This window comes from Oryctolagus cuniculus, chromosome 14 (genome assembly GCF_964237555.1).
Source record: "Oryctolagus cuniculus chromosome 14, mOryCun1.1, whole genome shotgun sequence".
NCBI lineage: Eukaryota > Metazoa > Chordata > Mammalia > Lagomorpha > Leporidae > Oryctolagus > Oryctolagus cuniculus.
Window position 1 is genome coordinate 653,932 of NC_091445.1, and position 24,087 is coordinate 678,018.

Below are 24,087 nucleotides of genomic sequence, written 5' to 3' on the forward strand. Positions count from 1 at the left end.
CGATCACATCGAGCGCAGGCTGCATCCGAAATACTTACACGGAGGGGAGACCAGCGGCGGCTGTGCGCGTGCGCAGGGGGACTGAGTGTGGGGCGGGGCGCTGGCTATGCGCGTGCGCGGAGGCCCCAAGGGGGGGCGGGGCGTACGCCGGCCCCGGCGCAGACTCGGAGCGCAGTGACGTCCTACGCAGCAGGGCGGGCGCGAGTGCTCCTGGGGCGGCGGTGCCGCGGCGGGAGCTGGCGTGGGTCGGTGCGTGGGCGGCGAGCGTGTGGTGGAACGCACTGGCGGCAGAGCTGGGCAGGGCCGCCGCGCGGGAGTCCGTGGGGACAGGATCCGGGATTTCAGGGAAGGAGCGTGTCCGGAAGTTCCCAGAGCGGAGGGCGTGTGGGACCCCTGCCCCGTCCGTCAGCCCTGAGGCCCGGCCCTGACCCTGACCCCGACCCTGACCCCCACCCCCCTGCGCGGGCCGGGCGGTCCTGGGGGGACCCTGCCCTGTCCGTCAGCCCTGAGGCCTGACCCTGACCCCGACCCCGACCCCCCTGCGCGGGCCGGGGCGGTCCTGGGGGGACCCTGCCCTGCCTATCAGCCCTGAGAAGCCCGGCCCTGACCCTGACCCCGACCCCCCTGAGCGGGCCCGGGCGGGCCTGGGGGGACCCTGCCCCGTCTGTCAGCCCCGAGAGGCCCGGCCCTGACCCCGACCCCCCTGCGCGCGGCCTGGGGGGACGCCTGCCCTGTCCGTCAGCCCTGAGAGGCCCAGCCCTGACCCTGACCCTGACCCCGACCCCCCTGCGCGGGCCCGGGCGGTCCTGGGGGGACCCCTGCCCCGTCCGTCAGCCCTGAGGCCCGGCCCTGACCCTGACCCCGACCCCGCTGCGCGGCCCGGGCGGTCCTGGGGGGACCCCTGCCCCGTCCGTCAGCCCTGAGGCCCGGCCCTGACCCTGACCCCGACCCCGCTGCGCGGCCCGGGCGGTCCTGGGGGGACCCTGCCCTGCCTGTCAGCCCTGAGAAGCCCGGCCCTGACCCTGACCCTGACCCCGACCCCCCTGAGCGGGCCCGGGCGGGCCTGGGGGGACCCTGCCCCGTCTGTCAGCCCCGAGAGGCCCGGCCCTGACCCCGACCCCCCTGCGCGCGGCCTGGGGGGATCCCTGCCCTGTCTGTCAGCCCTGAGAGGCCCAGCCCTGACCCTGACCCTGACCCCGACCCCCCTGCGTGGGCCCGGGCGGTCCTGGGGGGACCCTGCCCTGTCCGTCAGCCCCGAGAGGCCCGACCCTGACCCCGACCCCCCTGCGCGGGCCGGGCGGTCCTGGGGGGACCCTGCCCTGTCCCTCAGCCTTGAGGCCCGGCCCTGACCCTGACCCTGACCCCCCTGCGCGGGCCGGGCGGTCCTGGGGGTACCCTGCCCTGTCCGTCAGCCTTGAGGCCCGGCCCTGACCCTGACCCTGACCCCCCTGCGCGGGCCGGGTGGTCCTGGGGGGACCCTGCCCTGTCCCTCAGCCTTGAGGCCCGGCCCTGACCCTGACCCTGACCCCCCTGCGCGGGCCCGGGCGGTCCTGGCGGGACCCTGCCCTGTCCGTCAGCCCTGAGGCCCGGCCCAGGTGGTCCCGGGGGACCCTGCCCTGCCCGTCAGCCCTGAGAGGCCCGGCCACCAGGTGCGCGGTCCCGGGGGGCACCCTGTCCTCTGTACCCTGTCCGGCGGTCCAGCCACCCTGGCGGGACCCTGCCCCCTTCACTGGTCTTCGGTGCTTGGCCGCACGGACTTGAGGGGACACGGGCTGGAGCGGAAGCTGGCCGAGTCTGGGCGATAGGGCCGGACCCGGAGGAAACCCGGGAGACCCACGCAAGTCGCGCGGGTGCCATCGGTGCCGTGCGCTGTCCTGCGACCAGGGTTCGGAGGGTGACCCAGGCCATCGCCGCCATCAGTTGCTGGGTGACAGATTGCGCATTTTTTTTTTAAAGCAAGAGTGAATCTTTTTGGCTTTTAGCCTTTTATATTTATGTTTCAAATCCACATTTTAGAAGTAATCATAGCGGAAATTCTATGAAATTACTAGAAGTAGCTTTGTAAATTAGTGACATTTCCTCTTTTAAAAAGTTAAAACCTGCTTTGGTGTGGAAAGGAGAGAGAAGCGTTTATAAAATCCGGGTCACCCCACCAGCAGTGCTTTCACTTTAGAGTTAGCGTGGTCTGTATGTGCGAGGTTGGTGACAGCCACGTGACACAGGTGTGAAGCAGGAAGGAGCTGTGTGGCAGCAGGTGTGCGGAGGCTGGGCGTGCAAGGAGACAGGCGGTCAGAGGCGGCCTCTGCTGTCCTCGCTGGGGACGCCCTTGTGCCGCCTCCTCGTCCGCCGGCCCTGGCTCTGCTCCCGAGTGCCCTCTGCAGAGCCTTCCTTCCATTGCGTTGCTCAGGCCCTCTGACCTGAGCACTGACCGGCAAACAGTCCCTCGGTTTTCCCTGCTCCAAACCAGCCCGTGCTTTTCTTCCAGAGTAGCCAAAAACAGTGCTTCCGCAGTATCATGCTGTGGTAAAAGCAAGACAAGGAAGTTCTCCATGCTCGGCACTGTGTCCAGGGTCAGTGGGGAAGTGATGGTAGCATAGATCATTTCTGCGATGTAACGTGATCGATTCCAGGAAACGGCAGTCAGCGCCTGCACACGCCGCAGCCTCGCTGTTGCACAGTCAGTGATGCCGTCGCGACGCTCACCTGCAGTTAGGCCGTTGACCACACTGCACGGCTTTGTGGATTCCTGAGCAGAGCCCCCAGCGGCTCACTCGCCCAGGAGAGGGCACGTGGGGCCCCAGGGGCTGGGGTGTGTGTGTGTGGATTGAGCTTCTGACAGAACTGACCTGCGTGAAACAGGAAAAAGAACATATGGTCCACAGTATACTCGCTTGTCAGCTGGTCAGGCTCTCGGGGAACGTAGTCCCTCCGAGGCTGTAGTTCCCACAGTACACCGCCTTGGGGTTTGTGTCTGCGGGGCAGGGGGAGCCCCACCACACCCCTGAAGACGGAGCATAGCGATGCATTTTCTCCTGGGTTCGAGAGGGTTCTAGCGTAACTACGTTTCCTGGTTAGACTTGGAAGCGGTTGTGTGGCGTGAATTACTTGGAGCAGACCTTTCTGATCTGTCGTTGGCTTGCTTGCCGTTGGATGCTGTTTCCGCTGCAGATTTCTCTTTTTGTGTGCATCTTCTGATTTACAGAATTTTGGCTGTAAATATAATAATATACAGAGATACGTATCATTTAATGTCCTGTTTTTCCATGTACATATTATTACTTTCTGTATTAGTACATAGATTGATTTCTGCATTCTGTTCAATTCACCATATTTGGTATTTTTAATTCGTTTTTCTTTAAAAGGCAGATACATGCGCACACACATACGTGGGGAGAAAGAGAGACAGAGAATACCTTCCATTCATTGATTTACTCCCCTGTCACTCACAGCCAGGGCTGGACCAGGCCAAGCCAGGAGCCAAGAGCTTGAGCTGGATCTCACAGGGGTGGCAGGGCCTGGGGCACTTGTGCACCTGCGGCCTTCCAGGGTGTGCACCAGCAGGCAGAAGTGAGGCCAGGACTCGAACAAACCCCTGTGCTCCCACAGTGGATGTAGCCGCTCCCACCGGCTCCACTGCAAACATCAGCCCCATATGCTCATTTCATTTTGTCTTCCAGGGAAAGTCTGAAGTTGTGGGAGGTGTTCTCAACACAATAGGTAATTTTGTCTTTTTTTAAAAAATATTTGTTATTTGAAAGTCAGAGTTACACAGAGAGAAGGAAAGGCAGAGAGAGAGGGTCTTCCATTTGCTGGTTTACTCCCCAAGTGGCCACTGTGGCCAGAGCTGTGCCAATCCAAAGCCAGGAGCCAGGCGCTTCTTCCTAGTCTCCCACGTGGGTGCAGGGGCCCAAGCACTTGAGCCATCTTCTAGTGCTTTCCCAGGCCATAACGGAGAACTGGATTGGAAGTGGAGCAGCTGGGACACGAACCGGCGTCCATATGGGATCAGGCACTGCAGGTGGAGGCTTTACCCGCTACGCCACAGCACCGGCCCCGACATATGGCCGTTTTCACTGATATGGAAGCATACTGGTTTGGATTTAATATTTCAAAACCTGTGAGTTTGAGATGAACACTGAAATTATATAATTTGTATGAAAATGAAACGTTTTATAAATTGATTAAAAGAATTCAAAATAAATGAAAATGAAAACTGGATTCCCTCTTATAATTGAGTTTATTTTGGAGGTCAAAACTTACTTGCTTTGAATTATTTCATGTTTCAAAAGAATTACCCAGAAAAGATAATAATTCATATTTATCAAGTGGGAAATTAAGTCTTACTTTATTAAAAATAAAATTATGTAGGCTCGTCTAGAAAAGGTTTAATACTGAAGTCGCAGCCATGTCTGATCCCTCCAAGCAGACTACACAGAACCGGGGCGCGTTAAGCTCAGGGTTAGGGCGGACCCATCCAGGCAGGGCCGAGACGTCCCGCCCGCAGCCAGAGAGGCAGAGGCAGGCGGACGGAAGGACGGACGGACGGGCCGCGGCGCCTGCGCCTGGCCATGCACCGCCTGTGGCTGAGGCGGGCCCGGGAGCGGCAGGCTGCAGGCGCGGACCCCGAGTTCCGTGAGTCCTGGGCTGGGGTCGGGGATGTCGGCGCCTCCTGGCACTGGGGCGGGCGCGCGGTTGGGCAGGTGCGTCGGGACCGCAGCCCCAGTCTCCCGCCCTCGGGCAGTCCCGGCCCCTGCCGCAGGCTGTGCGTGGAGGAGAGCCTGCACTCCCCCAGGCAGGAGGCTCTCCAGGGAAATGATTGAGACGTCCGCAAGCTGGAGCTTCCCGCGGCCGCCCCCTGCGTCCTGCCCGGCCAGCGCTCTGCGGCCCCTGCCCTTGGCGCTGCCAGGTGCGCGCGCAGACCTGCGCGCCTCCTGGAGGACTGAATTCGCACTTCTCTGTGCACGCCGCCTGCAGACCCGTGGGTTTCTCTGGCTACTTTGGTTTCTTTGCCTCTCCACGAAGATTTTGGAATCCGCGTCTCTGCAGTGACAGAATGCTCGCTGGCACCTGACCCGTAGTGCACTGCGGGGACTCCTGACAGTCTGCTAGTCTGTGGGCTTGGAATACCTTTCTGGTCATTTTAGTCGTCTTTGATTTCTTTCTTTCTTTCTTTCTTTCTCTTTCTTTCTTTCTTTCTTTCTTTCTTTCTTTCTTTCTTTCTTTCTTTCTTTCTTTCTTTTTTCTTTTCTTCTTTTTTTTGTATGTGGAAACTACATGTCTTGTTGGATACATAGGCAAAATTTTTTTTCTGTGATCAGCATTGAGTTTTTTTAATTATTTATTTATTTGAAAGGCAGAGTTCCAGAGAGAGGGGGAGAAAAACAGATAAAGATCTTCGATCCACTGGGGGGTCACTCCCCAAATGTCCATAATGGCTGGGGCTGTACCAGGCCCAAGCTAGGAGACAGGAGCATCTTCAAGGTCTCCCACATGGGTGCAGGGGCACAGGGATTTGGCCATCCTCTGCTGCTTTCCCAGGCCCATTAGCAGGGAGCTGGATCAGAAGTGGAGCAGGGAGGACTTGAATGGCACCAGTATGGGATGTCAGCGCTGCCAATGGCAGCTTAACCCACTGTGCCGCAGCACCAACCCCTCCCAAGCATTATGTTTTAAATCTTGGTTTTCATTTGTTTTTTAGCTGGCATCTAGAAACATGACTGACAGTTACGTCCTGGCCTTATGTCCTGTAGCTTTGCTGGACATGCTGGTCACCTCCAGGAGTTGTTCTGCGCCTTTCTCTGGGCTCTGTAAGCAAGCAGTCTGCAACCAGAGCAGAGGCCTTGGGCTTTTCCAGGTCCGGTGTCTTTCTTCTGCTTTTATAACCGCTGACCTGAACTCTGGGAACCTGTTCTGTCGATGACAGTTTGTGGCTGATGACAAGCGTATGAGAGCGCTGTTAGTAAAGAATTCTATGGGAAGAAGTGAAGAGACAGAAATGCCAGCACCTGATGGACCAGGCGGCGGCTCAGTAAGGGCTGAGAGCCCAGCTGCATTCAGACTGGGCTTTTTATGGACACAACGTGGGTTCCCCTTTCTTCTCCCCTCCTCCCCATCCTGGGGAGTGTGTGTGTAGGGAGTTTGGATGTGGGATTCCCTAAACAAACCCCACTGGACAGTACTGGCCATCGAAGTTCTTAGCTGGAGAAGCAAATGACTCCTTCAGTGCAGTGATTCTAACCTTGTTGGACCAGCTGTACCGCTCCCTCAGGTCAGTGAATTCCTTTTGCTGAAGGCCAGGCAAGGGCGCCTTGGCTGGGGGAGACAGACAGGGGCTGGGCCCTGCTCTCAGGATGTGTTTCCTCGCTCCATTGCATGTAACTTTGTTTTAGAACTTCTGTTAAACTCGGAGGCTGCTCGCTACCTAGCTGCCTTAATGCTTTGACCGTCTCGTCTCACCAGCTAGGACTTTCAGCACAGTATTTTATGGGAGAGCTGAGAGTGCTGAGCTCTGCTCTTGGGCTTGTGTTTTTTGTTTGCTTGTTTTTAAGATTTATTTATTTGAGAGGCAAAATTACAGAGAGAGGGAAAGACAGAGAGAGAAAGGTCTTCCATCTGCTGGTTCACTCCCCAGATGGCTGCAATGGCCAGAGCTACACTGATCCGAAGCCAGGAGCCAGGAGCTTCTTCCAGGTCTCCCTTGTGAGTGCAGGAGCCCAAACGCTTGGGCCATCTTCCACTGCTTTCCCAGGCCAGAAGCAGAGAGCTGGATTGGAAAAGGAGCAATTGGAACACGAACTGGCACCCATATGGGATGCTGGTGCTGCAGGGGGAGGCTTAATCTACTGTGCCACAGCACAGCTGTTCACTCCGTCTTAGCTGCAGAAGCACTCACACTCCAGGACGAGTGGGTCTCTAGCTGTCAGTTCTTCCTCAACTCCCTCACCACGTGAGGAAGCCCCTCCAGGCACAGTCTGCAGACAGCTGTGTGTCTTTTTGTTTTCTTATTCTTGAATGGATATTATGTTTTTCTGAATGCTTCTTCCATGTCATTGATAAGATCACGTGTTTTTTCTTCTGTAGGCTGTTGATATGCATGATTACATAACTGATTGTCAGGCTGAGCCAGCCCTGCACCCTCAGGCTGAGCCCCGCCTGGTCAAGGTGTGATTGACTTTGTATTTGTCACTGGGTGTGGTTTGATAACTTGGAGGAGTTCTGCACGCTATGTTCACGGGGATATTGGCTTTTAGCTTTCTACCCTTACAACGGCTTTGACCCCCCACCCCCGCCGTGTTCCGTCAGGGATGGGGTCCAGTTGCTGTTTACCTGTAAACATTTCGTAAAATTCACCAGTGAAGCCATATGAACTTGGAAATTTACTTTTGGAATATTTTAAGCTAAAAATTTAATTTTCTTAATTACTACAGGGTCACGCAGATTATGTGTACAATCTTGAGTGAATTCTGGTGGTTTGTGGTTTTGTGGAATTGTTGAATTTGTGTGGGTGGCGTTGGTCATGGAAGTCCCCTGTCATCTTTTTCACGTCATGGCGCTGCAGAGACGCGTGCTGTTTCATTCCTAGCGTTGGCCATTTGCATCTGCTCTCTTTCCTCACGGTCACGGTGGCTACAGGTTGTGATTTAGCGATGTCCCCATAGAACCAGCTTCTGGTTTTGCTGACCTTTTGTGTTGTTTTCTGGTTTTCAATTTCATTGGTTACCGCTTTTACTTTTGCGATTTTTCTCCTGTCTGATGCTTTGGGTTTATTTTGCTTTTCCCTTTTTGCCTCTCTTAAAGTAGGAAATTAGTTTCTTAATTTGAGGCCTTTGTTCTTTTCTTTTGAAATTATTTAATGCTGTAATTTTCCTCTAATCATGTTTTAACTTCATCTCACACATTTTGATGTAGTTTATTTTTTCAAAATACTTTAAATTTCCTTTGAGATTTGCTTTTTTTTTTTTTTTTTTTTGACAGAGTGGATAGTGAGAGAGAGAGAGACAGAGAGAAAGGTCTTCCTTTGCGTTGGTTCACCCTCCAATGGGCGCCACAGCCGGCACGCTGCGGCCGGTGCACCGCGCTGATCCGAAGGCAGGAGCCAGGTGCTTCTCCTGGTCTCCCATGTGGGTGCAGGGCCCAAGTACTTGGGCCATCCTCCACTGCACTCCCGGGCCACAGCAGAGAGCTGGCCTGGAAGAGGGGCAACAGGGAAAGAATCCGGTGCCCCGACCGGGACTAGAACCCGGTGTGCTGGCACCGCAAGGTGGAGGATTACCCTAGTGAGCCACGGCGCCGGCCGAGATTTGCTTTTTAACCTGTAGTCCAAGAATTGTTTTTGATGGGAAGATCTGATAATCCTAGGCCTGAAAGCCCTCTTGGCAATTCTTTGGAATTGGGTATGGACACCGCCACCCCGTCCGTGCAGCATGCCAACAGTGTGCAGTGTGCCAACAGTTATTCACAGCGTCCTAGCGCTCTCAGGTCCGTGGGTGAGTGGATGCTGGTGGCACTGGCTGAGTGGAAGGTCAGGCTGGTGAGCTATGGGAGGCCTTCCAGATGTCACCGTGCAGCCAGAAGGCCCTGGCCAGGAGTATCGCCGTGTCCTGGGATTTACAGGGAACCCGATCTGGGTACAGTAATGAAGCAGGGAACCTGCTGGCCAGAGCAGGTCAGCCAGTGACGTGGGGTGGGGAGGCCGCGATGAGGAGGGGATGTGAGCTGGAGGACACTGTGTGGGGAGGACTGGATGGTCAGGATGGCAGTGTCTACACAGCACGGGGAGGACTGGATGGTCAGGGGCAGTGTCTATACAGTACGGGGAGGGCTGGATGGTCAGGATGGCAGTGTCTACACAGCACGGTGAGGGCTGGATGGTCAGGATGGCAGTGTCTACACAGCATGGGGAGGACTGGATGGTCAAGATGGCAGTGTCTACACAGCACGGGGAGGGCTGGATGGTCAGGATGGCAGTGTCTACACAGCACGGGGAGGACTGGATGGTCAGGATGGCAGTGTCTACACAGCATGGGGAGGACTGGATGGTCAGGATGGCAGTGTCTACACAGCACGGGGAGGACTGGATGGTCAAGATGGCAGTGTCTACACAGCACGGTGAGGGCTGGATGGTCAGGATGGCAGTGTCTACACAGCATGGGGAGGACTGGATGGTCAGGATGGCAGTGTCTACACAGCACGGGGAGGACTGCATGGTCAGGGGCAGTGTCTACACAGCATGGGGAGGACTGGATGGTCAGGATGGCAGTGTCTACACAGCACGGTGAGGGCTGGATGGTCAGGATGGCAGTGTCTACACAGCATGGGGAGGACTGGATGGTCAGGGGCAGTGTCTACACAGTACGGGGAGGGCTGGATGGTCAGGGGCAGTGTCTACACCGCACAGTGAGGACTGGATGGTCAGGATGGCAGTGTCTACACAGCACGGGGAGGACTGGATGGTCAGGGGCAGTGTCTATACAGTACGGGGAGGGCTGGATGGTCAGGATGGCAGTGTCTACACAGCACGGTGAGGGCTGGATGGTCAGGATGGCAGTGTCTACACAGCATGGGGAGGACTGGATGCTCAGGGGCAGTGTCTACACAGCATGCGGAGGACTGGATGCTCAGGGGCAGTGTCTACACAGCATGGGGAGGGCTGGATGGTCAGGATGGCAGTGTCTACACAGCACGGTGAGGACTAGATGTTCAGGATGGCAGTGTCTACACAGCATGCCGAGGACTAGATGGTCAGGATGGCAGTGTCTACACAGCACAGTGAGGACTGAATGGTCAGGATGGCAGTGTCTACACCGCACAGTGATGACTGGATGGTCAGGATGGCAGTGTCTACACAGCACGGGGAGGGCTGGATGGTAAGGGGCATTGTCTACACAGCACGGGGAGGACTGGATGGTCAGGATGGCAGTGTCTACACAGCACGGGGAGGACTGGATGGTCAGGGGCAGTGTCTACACAGTACGGGGAGGGCTGGATGGTCAGGATGGCGGTGTCTACACAGCACGGGGAAGACTGGATGGTCAGGGGCAGTGTCTACACAGCATGGTGAGGGCTGAATGGTCAGGGGCAGTGTCTACACAGCATAGGGAGGGCTGGATGGTCAGGACACCAGTGTCTACACAGCATGGGAGGGCTGGATGGTCAGGATGGCAGTGTCTACACAGCACGGTGAGGGCTGGATGGTCAGGGGCAGTGTCTACACAGCATGCGGAGGACTGGATGGTCAGGGGCAGTGTCTACAGAGCACGGGGAGGACTGGATAGTCAGGACAGCAGTGTCTACACAGCACGGGGAGGACTGGATGGTCAGGGGCAGTGTCTACACAGCATGCCGAGGACTGGATGGTCAGGGGCAGTGTCTACACAAAACGGGGAGTACTGGATGGTCAGGGGCAGTGTCTACACAGCATAGGGAGGGCTGGATGGTCAGGACACCAGTGTCTACACAGCATGGGAGGGCTGGATGGTCAGGATGGCAGTGTCTACACAGCACGGTGAGGGCTGGATGGTCAGGGGCAGTGTCTACACAGCATGCGGAGGACTGGATGGTCAGGGGCAGTGTCTACAGAGCACGGGGAGGACTGGATGGTCAGGACAGCAGTGTCTACACAGCACGGGGAGGACTGGATGGTCAGGGGCAGTGTCTACACAGCACGGGGAGGACTAGATGGTCAGGATGGCAGTGTCTACACAGCATGGGGAGGACTGGATGGTCAGGGGCAGTGTCTACACAGCACGGGAGGACTGCATGGTGAGGGGCAGTGTCTACACAGCACGGTGAGGGCTGGATGGTCAGGGGTAGTGTCTACACAGCACGGGGAGGACTGAATGGTCAGGACAGCAGTGTCTACACAGCACGGTGAGGACTGGATGATCAGGGCAGTGTCTGCACAGCACGGGGAGGACTGGATGGTCAGGGGCAGTGTCTACACAGCACGGGGAGGACTGGATGGTCAGGGCAGTGTCCTCACAGCACGGGGAGGACTGGATGGTCAGGACAGCAGTGTCTGCACAGCACGGGGAGGACTGGATGGTCAGGGGCAGTGTCTACACAGCACGGGGAGGACTGGATGGTCAGGGCAGTGTCCTCACAGCACGGGGAGGACTGGATGGTCAGGACAGCAGTGTCTACACAGCACGGGGAGGACTGGATGGTCAGGGGCAGTGTCTACACAGCACGGGGAGGACTGGATGGTCAGGATGGCAGTGTCTACACAGCACGGGGAGAACTGGATGGTCAGGATGGCAGTGTCTACACAGCACGGTGAGGGCTGGATGGTCAGGGGCAGTGTCTACACAGCACGGGGAGGACTGGATGGTCAGGGGCAGTGTCTACACAGCACGGGGACTGCTGGATGGTCAGGAGCAGTGTCTACACAGCACGGGGAGGACTGGATGGTCAGGGGCAGTGTCTACACAGCATGCGGAGGACTGGATGGTCAGGGGCAGTGTCTACACAGCATGGGGAGGACTGGATGGTCAGGATGGCAGTGTCTACACAGCACGGTAAGCACTGGATGGGTAGGATGGCAGTGTCTACACAGCACGGGGAGGACTGGATGGTCAGGGGCAGTGTCTACACAGCATGCGGAGGACTGGATGGTCAGGGGCAGTATCTACACAGCATGGTGATGACTGGATGGTCAGGGGCAGTGTCTACACAGCACGGGGAGGACTGGATGTTCAGGATGGCAGTGTCTACACAGCATGGGGAGGACTGGATGGTCAGGGGCAGTGTCTACACAGCACGGGGAGGACTGGATGGTCAGGGGCAGTGTCTACACAGCATGGGGAGGACTGGATGGTCAGGATGGCAGTGTCTACACAGCACGGTAAGCACTGGATGGGTAGGATGGCAGTGTCTACACAGCATGGGGAGGACTGGATGGTAAGGATGGCAGTGTCTACACAGCATGGGGAGGACTGGATGCTCAGGGGCAGTGTCTACACAGCATGGTGATGACTGGATGGTCAGGGGCAGTGTCTACACAGCACGGGGAGGACTGGATGGTCAGGGGCAGTGTCTACACAGCATGGGGAGGACTGGATGGTCAGGGGCAGTGTCTACACAGCACGGGGAGGACTGGATGGTCAGGGGCAGTGTCTACACAGCATGGGGAGGACTGGATGGTCAGGGGCGGTGTCTACACAGCATGGGGAGGACTGGATGGTCAGGGGCAGTGTCTACACAGCACAGGGAGGACTGGATGGTCAGGGGCAGTGTCTACACAGCACGGGGAGGACTGGATGGTCAGGGGCAGTGTCTACACAGCATGGGGAGGGCTGGATGGTCAGGGGCAGTGTCTACACAGCACGGGGAGGACTGGATGGTCGGGGCAGTGTCTACACCGCACAGTGAGGACTGGATGTCAGGAGGGTGAGCTGAGGGCTGCGTAGGGAGCAGAACTCCTGGACCTGGAGAACTGGAGCAGGGGAGCTGAATGGGTGGGAAAGCTGGATATTTTAAGTGAAGATTTCAGGTGGTGTGGAGTTCCGGTGTTGACTGAGAGTGTGCCCCTTGACTGGGTGGCTGAGGCCAGGTGGGGACAGGTGTTGGGTGTGAATGAGACAGGGAACTGAGAGGCCGACGTCGGGCTTAGTGTCCTCAGCAGTGGTGATGTCACCCCGGTGGTGGCAAGAACAGGAGTAGAAAGAGGATTCCAGGTGCTGGAAGGGACTTGGAAGCCCGTGTCAGTTTGCTGGGACTGCCTTATGAAAGTGGCCCAGAGACACGGAACTACAGAAATGCGTCTTCTCCCAGTTCCAGGGGCTGAGGCCAAGAACCGGTGGACAGGGCTGGTTTCTTTGTGTAGCCGGCGTCCCCCATGGCCTTTGCTCTGTGTCTGCGCTGCACTTGTCTCTCCTGCAGAAGCAGCCCTCAGCTCACATCAGACCTCACGCTGCCTTTACGTTAAGGTCTGATGTTCACAGCTGCGGGGGTGTGGGGCGGCACTGTGACTGTGGGGGGCACGGCCCCGCCCCCACACCCTCTCCTGTGGAGGAGCTGCATGGCCAATAAGTCTTAGGAAACCACTCAGCAGCATAGCTACAAACCTGCCCAGTGGGGCCGACGCTGTGGCACCGTGGGTTAAGGCTCTACCTGCTGCACTGGCTTCCCCACGGGCCCTGTTTTGAGTCCCCGCAACTCCACTGCTAACGGCCTGGGAAAGCAGTGGAAGATGGCCCAGTCCTTGGGCCCCTGCACCCACATGGGAGGCCTGGAAGAAGCTCCTGGCTCCTGGCTCCAGATCAGCTCAGATCCAGCTGTTGCAGCCAACTGGGGAGTGAACCAGCAGATGGAAGATTCTCTCTCTCTCTCTCTCTCTCTTCCCCCCCCCCCCCCGTAACTCTACCTTTCAAATAAATAAATAAATCTTTTAAAAGTGGCAGCTCCTTCTGGAAATGGCTGCTGTGAGGCAGGCACCATCTGATTTTGCCCCTGTGTTGGGGCCGTCCCGAGAGCCCTCCAGGTCCTCTGCATGACAGAAGCCTCAGTAAATCCCGGGCTGTTCTCTGCTCCTTACCAAGGGCAGGCAGCTGCGGGAGTGCGTGTTTGTGCGTGACGGGCGGTGTTTGCAGTGGGTGTGACCTTTCCTGCAAGTCTCAGCCTTTGTGTATTTATGGGATGGGCTGCATTTTAGGGCTTGGTCCCTGTACGGGTGGCGTCTGTGCAGTGCTGTAGGTGGCAGCTTTATCACTGTGGGCTGACCTGTGGGCCTCCGCCCCAGTGAATCTCACACACATTTTCACCAACAGCAACCCCTGGGAAGGGAGTGCCTCCCCCATTCCACCCCAAGCCAGACACCACATTGCTGCCTTCCGGGTGGGCCTTGTGAATAAGATTTCGTTTGGGACCAGGACACTTGAAGGACGTGGAAGCAGTCGGAGCAGCAGAAGTGGATCTTGACAGGGCAGCTTTGTGAAGTGCTGGGGCCCAGCTGCCCGCTCAAGGGCAGACTGGAAGGCCCAGCCAGTGGTTCCCGCGTCCTGGGGCTTTCTCTTGGGCCTCAGCTCCTGTGCCAGCTGGGCTTGCTCTCTTCCAGTGCTGCCCGACGAGAGATGCTTCCAGGATGCGGCCAGAGGCAACGATCTGGATCTGATGCAGAAGCTGTTCAAGAAGAAGGTTAACATTAATGCTGTTGACAGTGTGAGTGGCGGCCGCAAACGGCAGGTCTCCAAGTGGGCTGGGGGTGCGCAGGTCGCCTGCAAGAACAGTGAGAACGGGTGTGTGGCAGAGACGAGGGCATGGCCTGTTGGTGGTCCCACCAGTGGGATCCAGCCACGGAGCAGACTCTGGGGGATGTGCACAGGGTTTTACACACATCTGTGAAAAGTCAGGGGGTGGGGTGGTGGAACCTAGTTCAGGATCATGGCCCTGCCTGTTCCTGGCCTCACACATCTGGGAAGGCAGGTATCTCTTGCTGCACAGTCCGAGTGACGTCTCTGGCCAGTGGTGTCCTTTGTGGTTAGGTTTTTCCAAATTTAAAATGCAAGGGAGTGTGTGGATTTTCATTTCACTGCATTTGAAACAGCGCATGTGTGTGGAGCAACGGGGCTGCCGCTGACACCTAGCTCCCCCTGCCGGGCTCAGGGCAGAGGTGCACCTGCCATGCTTTGCCTGCCATGGGGTCTGTGAGGGCTTCTGCCGCCCCTCAAAGGAGCAGTGTGAGTGCTATGTCAGCTGCGTGCGGTGATTTGTGCAGGGGTGCAAGGTGAATTTCACACTGAGGGAAAGGTCAGCTTAGCCTCCTGCACGTCCGGGCCCTTCTGTGGCGCTGTGTCCCGTGGTCACACAACTTGCCGTATGAAAATAAGACATTTTAACCACGGAGAGTTGAGCCTCTGCCTCTGGTGGGCATTTGGGGCAGTGGTTAAGATGCCGCTTGGGATGCCCACATCCCCTGTCAAAGTGCCTGGGTTCACGTCCCAGCTCTGCCTCCAATCCCCGCTTCCTACTGCTCCTCACCCTGGGAGGCAGTGGGTGATGGCTCAAGTGCTCGGGTCCTGCCACCCACGTGGCACAGTCTCTATCACAGGTTGTAAGGAGGTCCACAGTGAGCCTGACAACGGTTTGCTACAAACAGGAACAAGTGGGTATCGTCTTGGCTGGGGGTTCCCCAGTCTCCTGCCACTCTGCCCATGAGCCAGGTGACCCAGGACATGCTGTCGTTCTAGGACAAAGCTTAAAATATCAGAAAGGTGGATGTGGAAGCGTGAAATGGCTGAGGAAGCACGCTGGAGACTCCCTCCTGCATTTGAACAATGACCCCGGCGTTCACGGTTCGACAGCGAATCTCTGTAGTCATGACCTTCAGAGACACAGATCTAGAGAGACAGAGACAGAGACAGAGAGAGAGACAGAGAGAGAAAGAACTTCCCTCTGCTGTTTTCACTCCGGGCTGCCTGCACCAGCCAGAGCCAGGCTCTCCGCCTGTCCCCTTTCCAGGAGCGTGTTAGGAAGCTGGATCTGAAGCAGAGCTGGCACTTGAACTCAGTGTTCCAATATTGGGTTTGGGCGTCTTACGTAGCGTCTTGTCGGCCCCTGTGGTGGATCTTAAGCAGGTGGGTGGCTTTGCTGAGTCATCTTGGCTGCTCTTTGGCTTGCACACTTACTGATGAGTGAAGTTTGCAGGGGAGACTGTGAACCCAGCTTCCACAGAGCAGAGCCCTAGACGGGGCTCAGTGGCAGGCTGACTCATGTTTTGTCAAACAGATCTCATCAGCAGCTTAAGAAATCAAATATTTAAACAATTCTCATATTTTTGTGATTGTTTATATGGAACAAAGAATGGACATCCATGCCAGGCACCTTCTTTGGGAGTACAGGCGTTGTCCGGAGTCTGGAAACAGGACGCGCATGTGACTTGCAGGCAAAGCAGCCGTGATCGGAGACGCGTGCAGGAGCCACGTGCAGCGTCCCTGTGTAGCAACAGAATTCACGGATTTGTCTCTGTGTCTGCCTGTCTCAGGGTCTGTGTTCTCCCCTCCCTCTTTCCAAAACAGTTTATTTCACTGAAATTCAGGGTCTAACAAATCATAGAAGAAAGAACATGAATGGATTCAACATAAAGGAGAATTTTTGTTATGCATTGATATATTCTAGGAAAGGAAGTCATAATAACGCACGTGACACAGCCTCACAGCCTCCTGTTGCAGAGGGCAGGGTGTGCCGAGGGCATCGGCTGTGGGGGGCTGCCACCACCCCCGGTGGGTTCTGCTGGGCATTGTCCTCACAGCTCTAGGGGAACCCAGAGTGCTGTAACATAGCCCAACTGCAAATACGCGATGGAAAATGACTGCTGTTGGAGCAGCCGGAGTCCTGACGGGCTAACCGATGACTGATGACCAGGCCAGCTTTCTGTTCCTCAGATGAACCGCACAGCTCTGCACTTCGCTGTTGGTCGGAACCACTTGTTGGCCGTGGACTTCTTGCTGACTCACAAGGCCAGGGTGGACATCGCAGACAAGGTAAGCTCGCCTCCTCCTGGACAGGGGCTTGCACCTGGCGCTCTGATTCTCCTGCCCCTCCCCATGTCTGCCTGGGAGAGGGCTCTTCAGCAGAGTGTATGTGTGCTGTGCTCGCAGGATTCTGTTACCACTACCTGTGGAACTTGGCCAGTTACTGACTTTCCTGTAATGACCTGGTGGCCAGTAGCCATGAGAGGATCCCCAGTGTGGAATCTGGGGAGAGGAGGACAGAAGCTGACTGGCCCCAGGGATGTTAGATCTTGATTTTTCCCTGTGAACTCTGGTAATAAATGCTGTGTGCCTGGCATACTTATTAACGTTGTGCCCAGCTGTGTGAGTGTTCCCGGCTGAGCATCACTGAGAGCCTGCAACTTTAAATATGACCTCTGAGTGCTGACACTACATGCGGAAAATCCTATCCCTGGCCAACATACAGGTGCACAATCTATGTAAAATCACCTTCCAGGTACATGGGTAGAGTGTTACAAAACAGGTCCGAACTTCATTTTTAAAGGTTTATTTATTTATTTGAAAGTCAGAGTTACACAGAGAAAGGAGAGGTTGAGAGAGAGAGAGAGGTCTTCCATCCAGTGGTTCACTCCCCAGATGACCGCAATGGCTGGAGCTGTGCGGATCCGAAGCCAGAAGCCAGGAGCTTCTTCCAGGTTTCCCACGTGGGTGCAGAGGCCCAAGGACGTGGTCCATCTTCTACTGCTTTCCCACACCGTAGCAGAGAGCTGGATTGGAAGAGGAGCAGCCGGGACTAGAACTGGCGCCCATGTGGGATGCCGGCACTTCAGGCCAGGGCATCAACCCGCTGCACCACAGTGCCGGCCCCCCGAACTTCATTTTTAGACTTGAGTCTTACCCCACCAGATATCTCACACATGTATGCAAATACTGCAAAATCTGAGGGATCCAGAATCCAAACACTCCTGGACCCAAGTGTTTCACATGAGGACTGGAGCTGTGTATATAACACCTGGTGTAGAGGCGAGGCGGCTGAGGCACAGCGAGATGGCCCGTCCTGCCTGAAACAGACAGCAGGCAGGATCCTTCCTTCCTTCCTTCCTTCCTTCCTTCCTTCCTTCCTTCCTTCCTTCCTTCCTTCCTTCCTTCTTTCTTTCTTTCTTTCTTTCTTTCTTTCTTTGACAGGTGGAGTTGTAGACAGTGAAAGAGAGAGAGATAGAGAGAAAGGTCTTCCTTCCGTTGGTTCACTCCCCAAATGTCTGCCGTGGCTGGCGCTGCGCCGATCCAAAGCCAGGAGCCAGGTGCTTCCTCCTGGTCTCCCATGTAGGTGCAGGGGCCCAAGCACTTGGGCCATCCTCCACAGCTGTCCCAGACCACAGCAGAGAGCTGGACTGGAAGAGGAGTAACCGGGACTAGAACCCGGCGCCCATATGGGATGCAGGTGCCACAGGCAGAGGATTAACCAAGTGAGCCACTGTGCTGGCCCCAGGAAGCAGGATTCTGACTCCAGAGACCCACTATCCACACTAAGGTCAGCCCCAGCCCTAGGGCCCCCCGTTTCCCACCTTCTCTGAGGAGCCTGCTGGGGAAAGCCCCTCACTGTGAGTACCCCAGTAGCAGAAGAAGGCAGGAGCCTTGCTTTGAAGTTCTGTTTCTGCATCAACCACAGGACCATGGTTCCTGAAGGCAGTTCGAGTCTCGGCTGCTCCATTTCTGATCCAGCTCCCTGCTGACGTGCCTGGGAAAGCAGTGGAGGCTAGCCCGAGTGCTTGGGCCCCTGCACCCACCTGGGAGGTTTGGAAGAAGTTCCTGGCCTGTGAACCAGTGTATAGTGTATAGAAGATTCTTTCTCTCCTTCTTGTTCTCTCTCTCTGTACCTCTGCCTTTCAAATAAGTAATCTTAAAAAAAAAAGTCACCAGGTGATTGTGTGTGGGAAGCACAGGAGAAAGACACAGTCCCAGCTCTCAGGGGCAGTCTGTAGCCGATGTCTGTAGCCGATGTCTGTAGCCGATGTCTGTAGCCGATGTCCGTAGCCGATGAGAGCTGTGCAAGGCATTGCACGCTAGGGATCACCCACATGGCCTGCAGGAGAGAGACCGGGTGAACTGAGGCTCCTCTTCCCAATGACTAAAGGATTCGGGGTGGGGGTGGGGGTGGGGGTGTGCAGGTGGAGCTCAGAGGTCACTGACAAGCATCTGCTCTGGGAGCTGCTTGCCCTGGGGAAGCTCCTCAAGCGTGTGTGTCCCGAGGAGGAGCCATGGCCCCACGTGACCATTCAGGCAGGGAGGGCAGGCTATCAGCAACTGCCAGGACTTCACTCACTGCGGCTCGTGGTGAGGCAGGTGTGGTCGTGACCCACAGCTTGCTCGGCAGTCCCCGGTGCGCTGGCTTCGTCGGAAGACTTGGCTTTGGGAAGGCTCCGGGGTGTTGCTCGGAGCAGTGACGCCCTGCTCTGTGCTTGTGGTTTCAGACTCAGGTTGCCTGCAGCTGGAATTCCCAGCTTCTCGATTTTAGGCTCAGTGCTTAGAATTTTTAATTCTGAGTGCTTTAAATTATGAGTGACCTGTCGGAGAAATGGAGCTCCTATGAAACCAGGATGCATGCCTGTCCCAACAGGTGTTTCAGAAAAGCGTGTGGAAATGCAGTGTTAAAAAAAAGAAAGAAAACATGGATTTCACTTTTTTGGCACTAAAATAGACTTATCTTTTAAATTCATTTTTCCATGAATTTTTTGAACTACCTTCATATTTTGGTGCAAAAATGCTTTGAGAGCTTTGTATTGTTTTCTCATAACGTGCATTGTCCGTGAACACCTCCTACTCTGGTCTCTTCCATGACCAGATTTGAACGCAGACTCGGGAGTGCTGAGCAGCATTCCCGCCTACCTGGTTTACCGAGAGGCAGGCACAGCTCATCTAGAGAGGCAGGAGCCATGTGGGCAGGGCGCCCCTTGGGCAGCTGCTTGCAAGGAGGTGTGATTAGTGTTGATGGGGACGCAGGGTCAGGAAAGCAGGCACGGCTGCAGAGGCCCAGGCTGAGACAGTCAAGTGCCTCACAGGAGGGGGACAGGTCAGAGTCAGGGCCTCTTCTGCCAGAGCCTGGGGCCTGCTCTCCACCGTGGCTGAGGCGTGGAGCCCACCGTGGCTGAGGCGTGGGGCCCACCGTGACTGAGGCGTGGGGCCCACCGTGGCTGAGGCATGGAGCCCAGGGCCCTGCTCCGATCTCCCAGCTCACCTCTCCACCATGGCTGAGGCGTGGAGCCCACCATGGCTGAGGCGTGGAGCCCACCGTGGCTGAGGCATGGAGCCCAGGGCCCTGCTCCGATCTCCCAGCACCACCCACCCACAGCCAGGCTGTGCTGCCCACATCTTTTGTGCTCAGCTTGCACACAAATGCCCAGTGCATCCCTCCTGATCTGAACCTCTGCCACATGTTGTGTACATGGGTGTGCAAGGAATACTTTTAAGTTAGCTTCTGCATAAATGGGATCTCTTTTTGAATTACTTGCCTTTCCTGGTCTTCTTTTTGGATACCACCTAGTGATGACACCTGAGCACCTGAGCTCTGTGTGTGTGTGTGTGTGTGTGTGTGTGTGTGTTTAACATTTATTTATGTATTTGAAAGGTAGAGTTATAGAGAGGGAGGGAGGGAGGGAGGGAGGGAGGGAGGGAAGGAGAGAGAGAGAGAGAGAGAGAGAGAGAGAGAGAGAGAGAGATCTTCTATCTGCTGGTTCACTCCCCAGATGGCCACAGTGGCTGGAGCTGCACCAATCTGAAGCCCGAAGCCAGGAGCCAGGAGCTTCTTCCTGGTCTCCCACATGGGTACAGGGGCCCAAGGACTTGGGCCGTTTTATACTGCTCTCTCAGGCCATAGCAGAGAGCTGGATAGGAAGTGGAGTAGCCAGGACTTGAACCAGCACCCATATGGGATGCCGGCGCTGTATGTGGGCGGCGGCTTTACCCACTACACTACAGCACCGGCCTCTGTTGTGTGTGTTCATTTCTGTGCTTTCCTATGATCAGTAGCCTTGTCTGTACTGATGTATCTATCTGGCTACTGATACCATGGAGATAGTTGGAAATGTGTGCACACACACAAAGCTTTTCTTCATCTCTTCTTTAATAAAGAATAGGATGACATGTTTTCTCTCCATCTTTTTTCCATATTTAGCAAAGCTCATGGAAGTCTTTCCAAGTCCATTATTAAAGCTCCAATTAATTATTTTTAGTGGCTGCATGATAGGGTATAGCTACTTCATCATTTATTTAACATTCTCACATTGACAGACATATTCCTGGTTCCTGGTTTTCTTGCTATAATTAACACCCTCAGATATATAACTTCAGAGGATGGATTCCCAGGTGGGATGCTGTATTTTAAACTTTGGCAGAGACTGCTAGATGGCTTAAACAGCCGTGGCTTCCTTCCCCCTCGTACCTTCCCAGAGGACTTTTCTGTAAATACTTTCTATTGGTTTACTTGTCTCTTTCTTGTTGAATTTTTCAAGTGCTTCGTGTGTTAGAGAATTATTGCTGCTTGTTAATGATACATTTAAACATTTATGGCTTGTTGGCTTTGTTTGCTATGTCTTTCCTCTTGTAACTCTGGACTGAGAGTGCACATTACGGTCTAGAGCTTGTTCTAAGACACTTGCTGTTTGTGTGCTTTCAGATGAACTCAGTGCCATGTAGTGTTCACTCTCGCACGAGTGCTGTGTTACGCAGCATCCCATTTTTCCTTCCAGATGGCAAACCACCTCTTCCTGAACTATTCACTACACGTACTCATTTCCTCCATGGAAGTTAACGCGCTTTTGCTCTATATTTAATTCTCTCTTCTTGATTTTCACAGTTGAATCTTAACTTGGTCTCTGTTGGCTAAGCTGGGGATGGCCTCCTGACTGACAGGTTCTCTTCTCTCTCCCCTGGGAAGCATGGCCTGACGGTGATGCACCTTGCAGCTTGGTCTGGAAGCCTGGAGACCACGCTCATGCTGGTGAGAGCTGGAGCAGATCAAAGAGCCACGACTCAGGTGGGTGTGTGGTCACCCCTACACCCCTGCAGGAGGGGGGTTCCAGGTCACAGTGAAGAAGCTCACGGCTTCTGGATGACTGCAGGACGGGATGAATGCTCTCCACTTCGCAGCTCAGAGCAATAACGTGCCGGTTGTGGAGTACCTCATTCAGGATCTGCATCTCTCGGACTTGAACCAGGCTGACAAGGTGTGTTTTTTGGCGGTGTGACAGTCACCCTCCTCCCTCAATTTCACATTCTTCTTACCCCAGGGAGGTTATGGAACTCACAGCTTATGTGGGCAGTGGGTGGTGGGCCCCAGAGACCATTTGAGAAGTTACCAGAGCCAAGTGGGGCGATGTAAGGGAGAGGAGATCCGCTACAGGTAGGAACTTTCATTGTTTACTGGAGTCTCTGTAGTCAAAATGCAAAGAATTTTCTTCTTTGGAGAAGTGGAAATTGTCACCCTGGGTAACAACACAAACATCAGAAAGAGATTCTCATAAGATGATACTTACTGGGCAACAGCAGTGTATGGCAAAGGGGGATACACATAATGTAGGAAACAGTGAGGTACACCTGATGTAATACACCTTGGGATACAGGTGACATAGGAAACTGTGTGGTACACCTGATGTAGCACACCCTGGGATACAGGTGACAAAGGAAACTGTGAGATACTCCTGATGTAGCACACCTTGGGATACAGGTGACATAGGAAACTGTGGTACACCTGATGTAGCACACCCTGGGATACAGGTGACAAAGGAAACTGTGAGATATTCCTGATGTAGCACACCCTGGGATACAGGAGACATAGGAAATTGTGAGATACTCCTGATGTAGCACACCTTGAGATACAGGTGACATAGGAAACTGTGGTACACCTGATGTAGCACACCCTGGGATACAGGTGACAAAGGAAACTGTGAGATATTCCTGATGTAGCACACCCTGGGATACAGGTGACAAAGGAAACTGTGAGATACTCCTGATGTAGCACACCTTGGGATACAGGTGACATAGGAAACTGTGAGATACTCCTGATGTAGCACACCCTGGGATACAGGTGACAAAGGAAACTGTGAGATACTCCTGATGTAGCACACCCTGGGATACAGGTGACATAGGAAACTGTGAGATACTCCTGATGTAGCACACCCTGGGATACAGGTGACAAAGGAAACTGTGAGATACTCCTGATGTAGCACACCTTGGGATACAGGTGACATAGGAAACTGTGGTACACCTGATGTAGCACACCCTGGGATACAGGTAACAAAGGAAACTGTGAGATATTCCTGATGTAGCACACCCTGGGATACAGGTGACAAAGGAAACTGTGAGATACTCCTGATGTAATACACCTTGGGATACAGGTGACAAAGGAAACCATGAGATACTCCTGATGTAGCACACCCTGGGACACAGGTGACAAAGGAAACTGTGAGATACTCCTGATGTAGCACACCCTGGGATACAGGTGACAAAGGAAACTGTGAGATACTCCTGATGTAGCACACCCTGGGATACAGGTGACATAGGAAACTGTGAGATACTCCTGATGTAGCACACCCTGGGACACAGGTGACACAGGAAACTGTGAGATACTCCTGATGTAGCACACCCTGGGACACAGGTGACATAGGAAACTATGAGATACTCCTGATGAGGCCAGCTCTCTGTTGTGGCCCGGAAGGCAGTGGAGGATGGCCCAAGTGCTTGGGCCCTGCACCCCATGGGAGACCAGGAGAAGCACCTGGCTCCTGCCTTCAGATCAGCGGGGTGCGCTGGCCGCAGCGCGCCAGCTGTGGCGGCCATTGGAGGGTGAACCAACAGCAAAAGGAAGACCTTTCTGTCTATCTCTCTCTCTCACTATCCATTCTTCCTGTCAAAAAAAAAAAAAAAAAAAGAGAGAGAGAGATACTCCTGATAGAGTACACCCTGGGATACAGAGATGTAGGAAACTGTGAGATACTCCTGATGTAGCACACCCTGGGACACAGGTGACATAGGAAACTATCAGATAACTCCTGATGTAGCACACCCTGGGATACAGGTGACATAGGAAACCATGAGATACTCCTGATGTAGCACACCCTGGGATACAGGTGACATAGGAAACTGTGAGATACTCCTGATGTAGCACACCCTGGATACAGGTGACATAGGAAACCATGAGAGCGACCTGATGTAGCACACCCTGATGTGTTCAAGGAGTTAGGCAGGGGAAGTTGTTAAAGGCAAGAACAAAGAGGATGGCCTCGGATGTCTTGGAATAGCACACTCTGGCCACAGTGACCAATAAGCATGGGGACATTAGTCCGAGGTTGAACACATGGTGCTGGGCAGATGTCCTTGTGGAAGCTGTTTTTCTGTAGGTTGTGGTGGCCTCTTTGTCATGTTGTAGCTCTGACAGTCTTGTGACAGTTACTCCCAGACATTTTTGCTGAAGAGTCCTTCCTTTGAGCCTCCTGGCTTTATTATTTTTTCTGGGGTGAAACAGGCGCGTCCTTTGGGATTCTGACGACTTGCACAGAATGGGTGTAGGAAGACTTGAGAAGCCAGGTGTTCATGTAAAGTCGTTTGGCCCCGGCAGACCCGAAGACTGAGCGCTCAGGTCCCT

The 24,087-nt window shown here is 55.0% G+C and overlaps 1 protein-coding gene across 8 annotated transcripts in view; it reads left to right on the forward strand.

Moving 5' to 3' along the window:
* Positions 1-216: 216 nt before the first annotated feature.
* The window catches only part of ANKDD1B (ankyrin repeat and death domain containing 1B), a 54,391-nt gene continuing 30,520 nt past the window's right edge, over positions 217-24,087 (forward strand). For 5 of the 8 annotated variants that reach the window (XM_002723023.5, XM_070056293.1, XM_070056295.1 and 2 more), the window contains exons 1-5: positions 4,482-4,632; positions 14,054-14,157; positions 16,380-16,478; positions 21,382-21,480; positions 21,566-21,670. In XM_002723023.5, coding sequence (XP_002723069.2) covers positions 4,569-4,632; positions 14,054-14,157; positions 16,380-16,478; positions 21,382-21,480; positions 21,566-21,670 — 471 coding nt within the window. In that variant the 5' untranslated portion in view covers positions 4,482-4,568. Of the gene's footprint in view, positions 250-4,480; positions 4,633-14,053; positions 14,158-15,457; positions 15,573-16,379; positions 16,479-21,381; positions 21,481-21,565; positions 21,671-24,087 lie in introns of those variants that run through there. The other 3 variants (XM_008251117.4, XM_070056294.1, XM_051838681.2) reach the window with 3 other exon arrangements.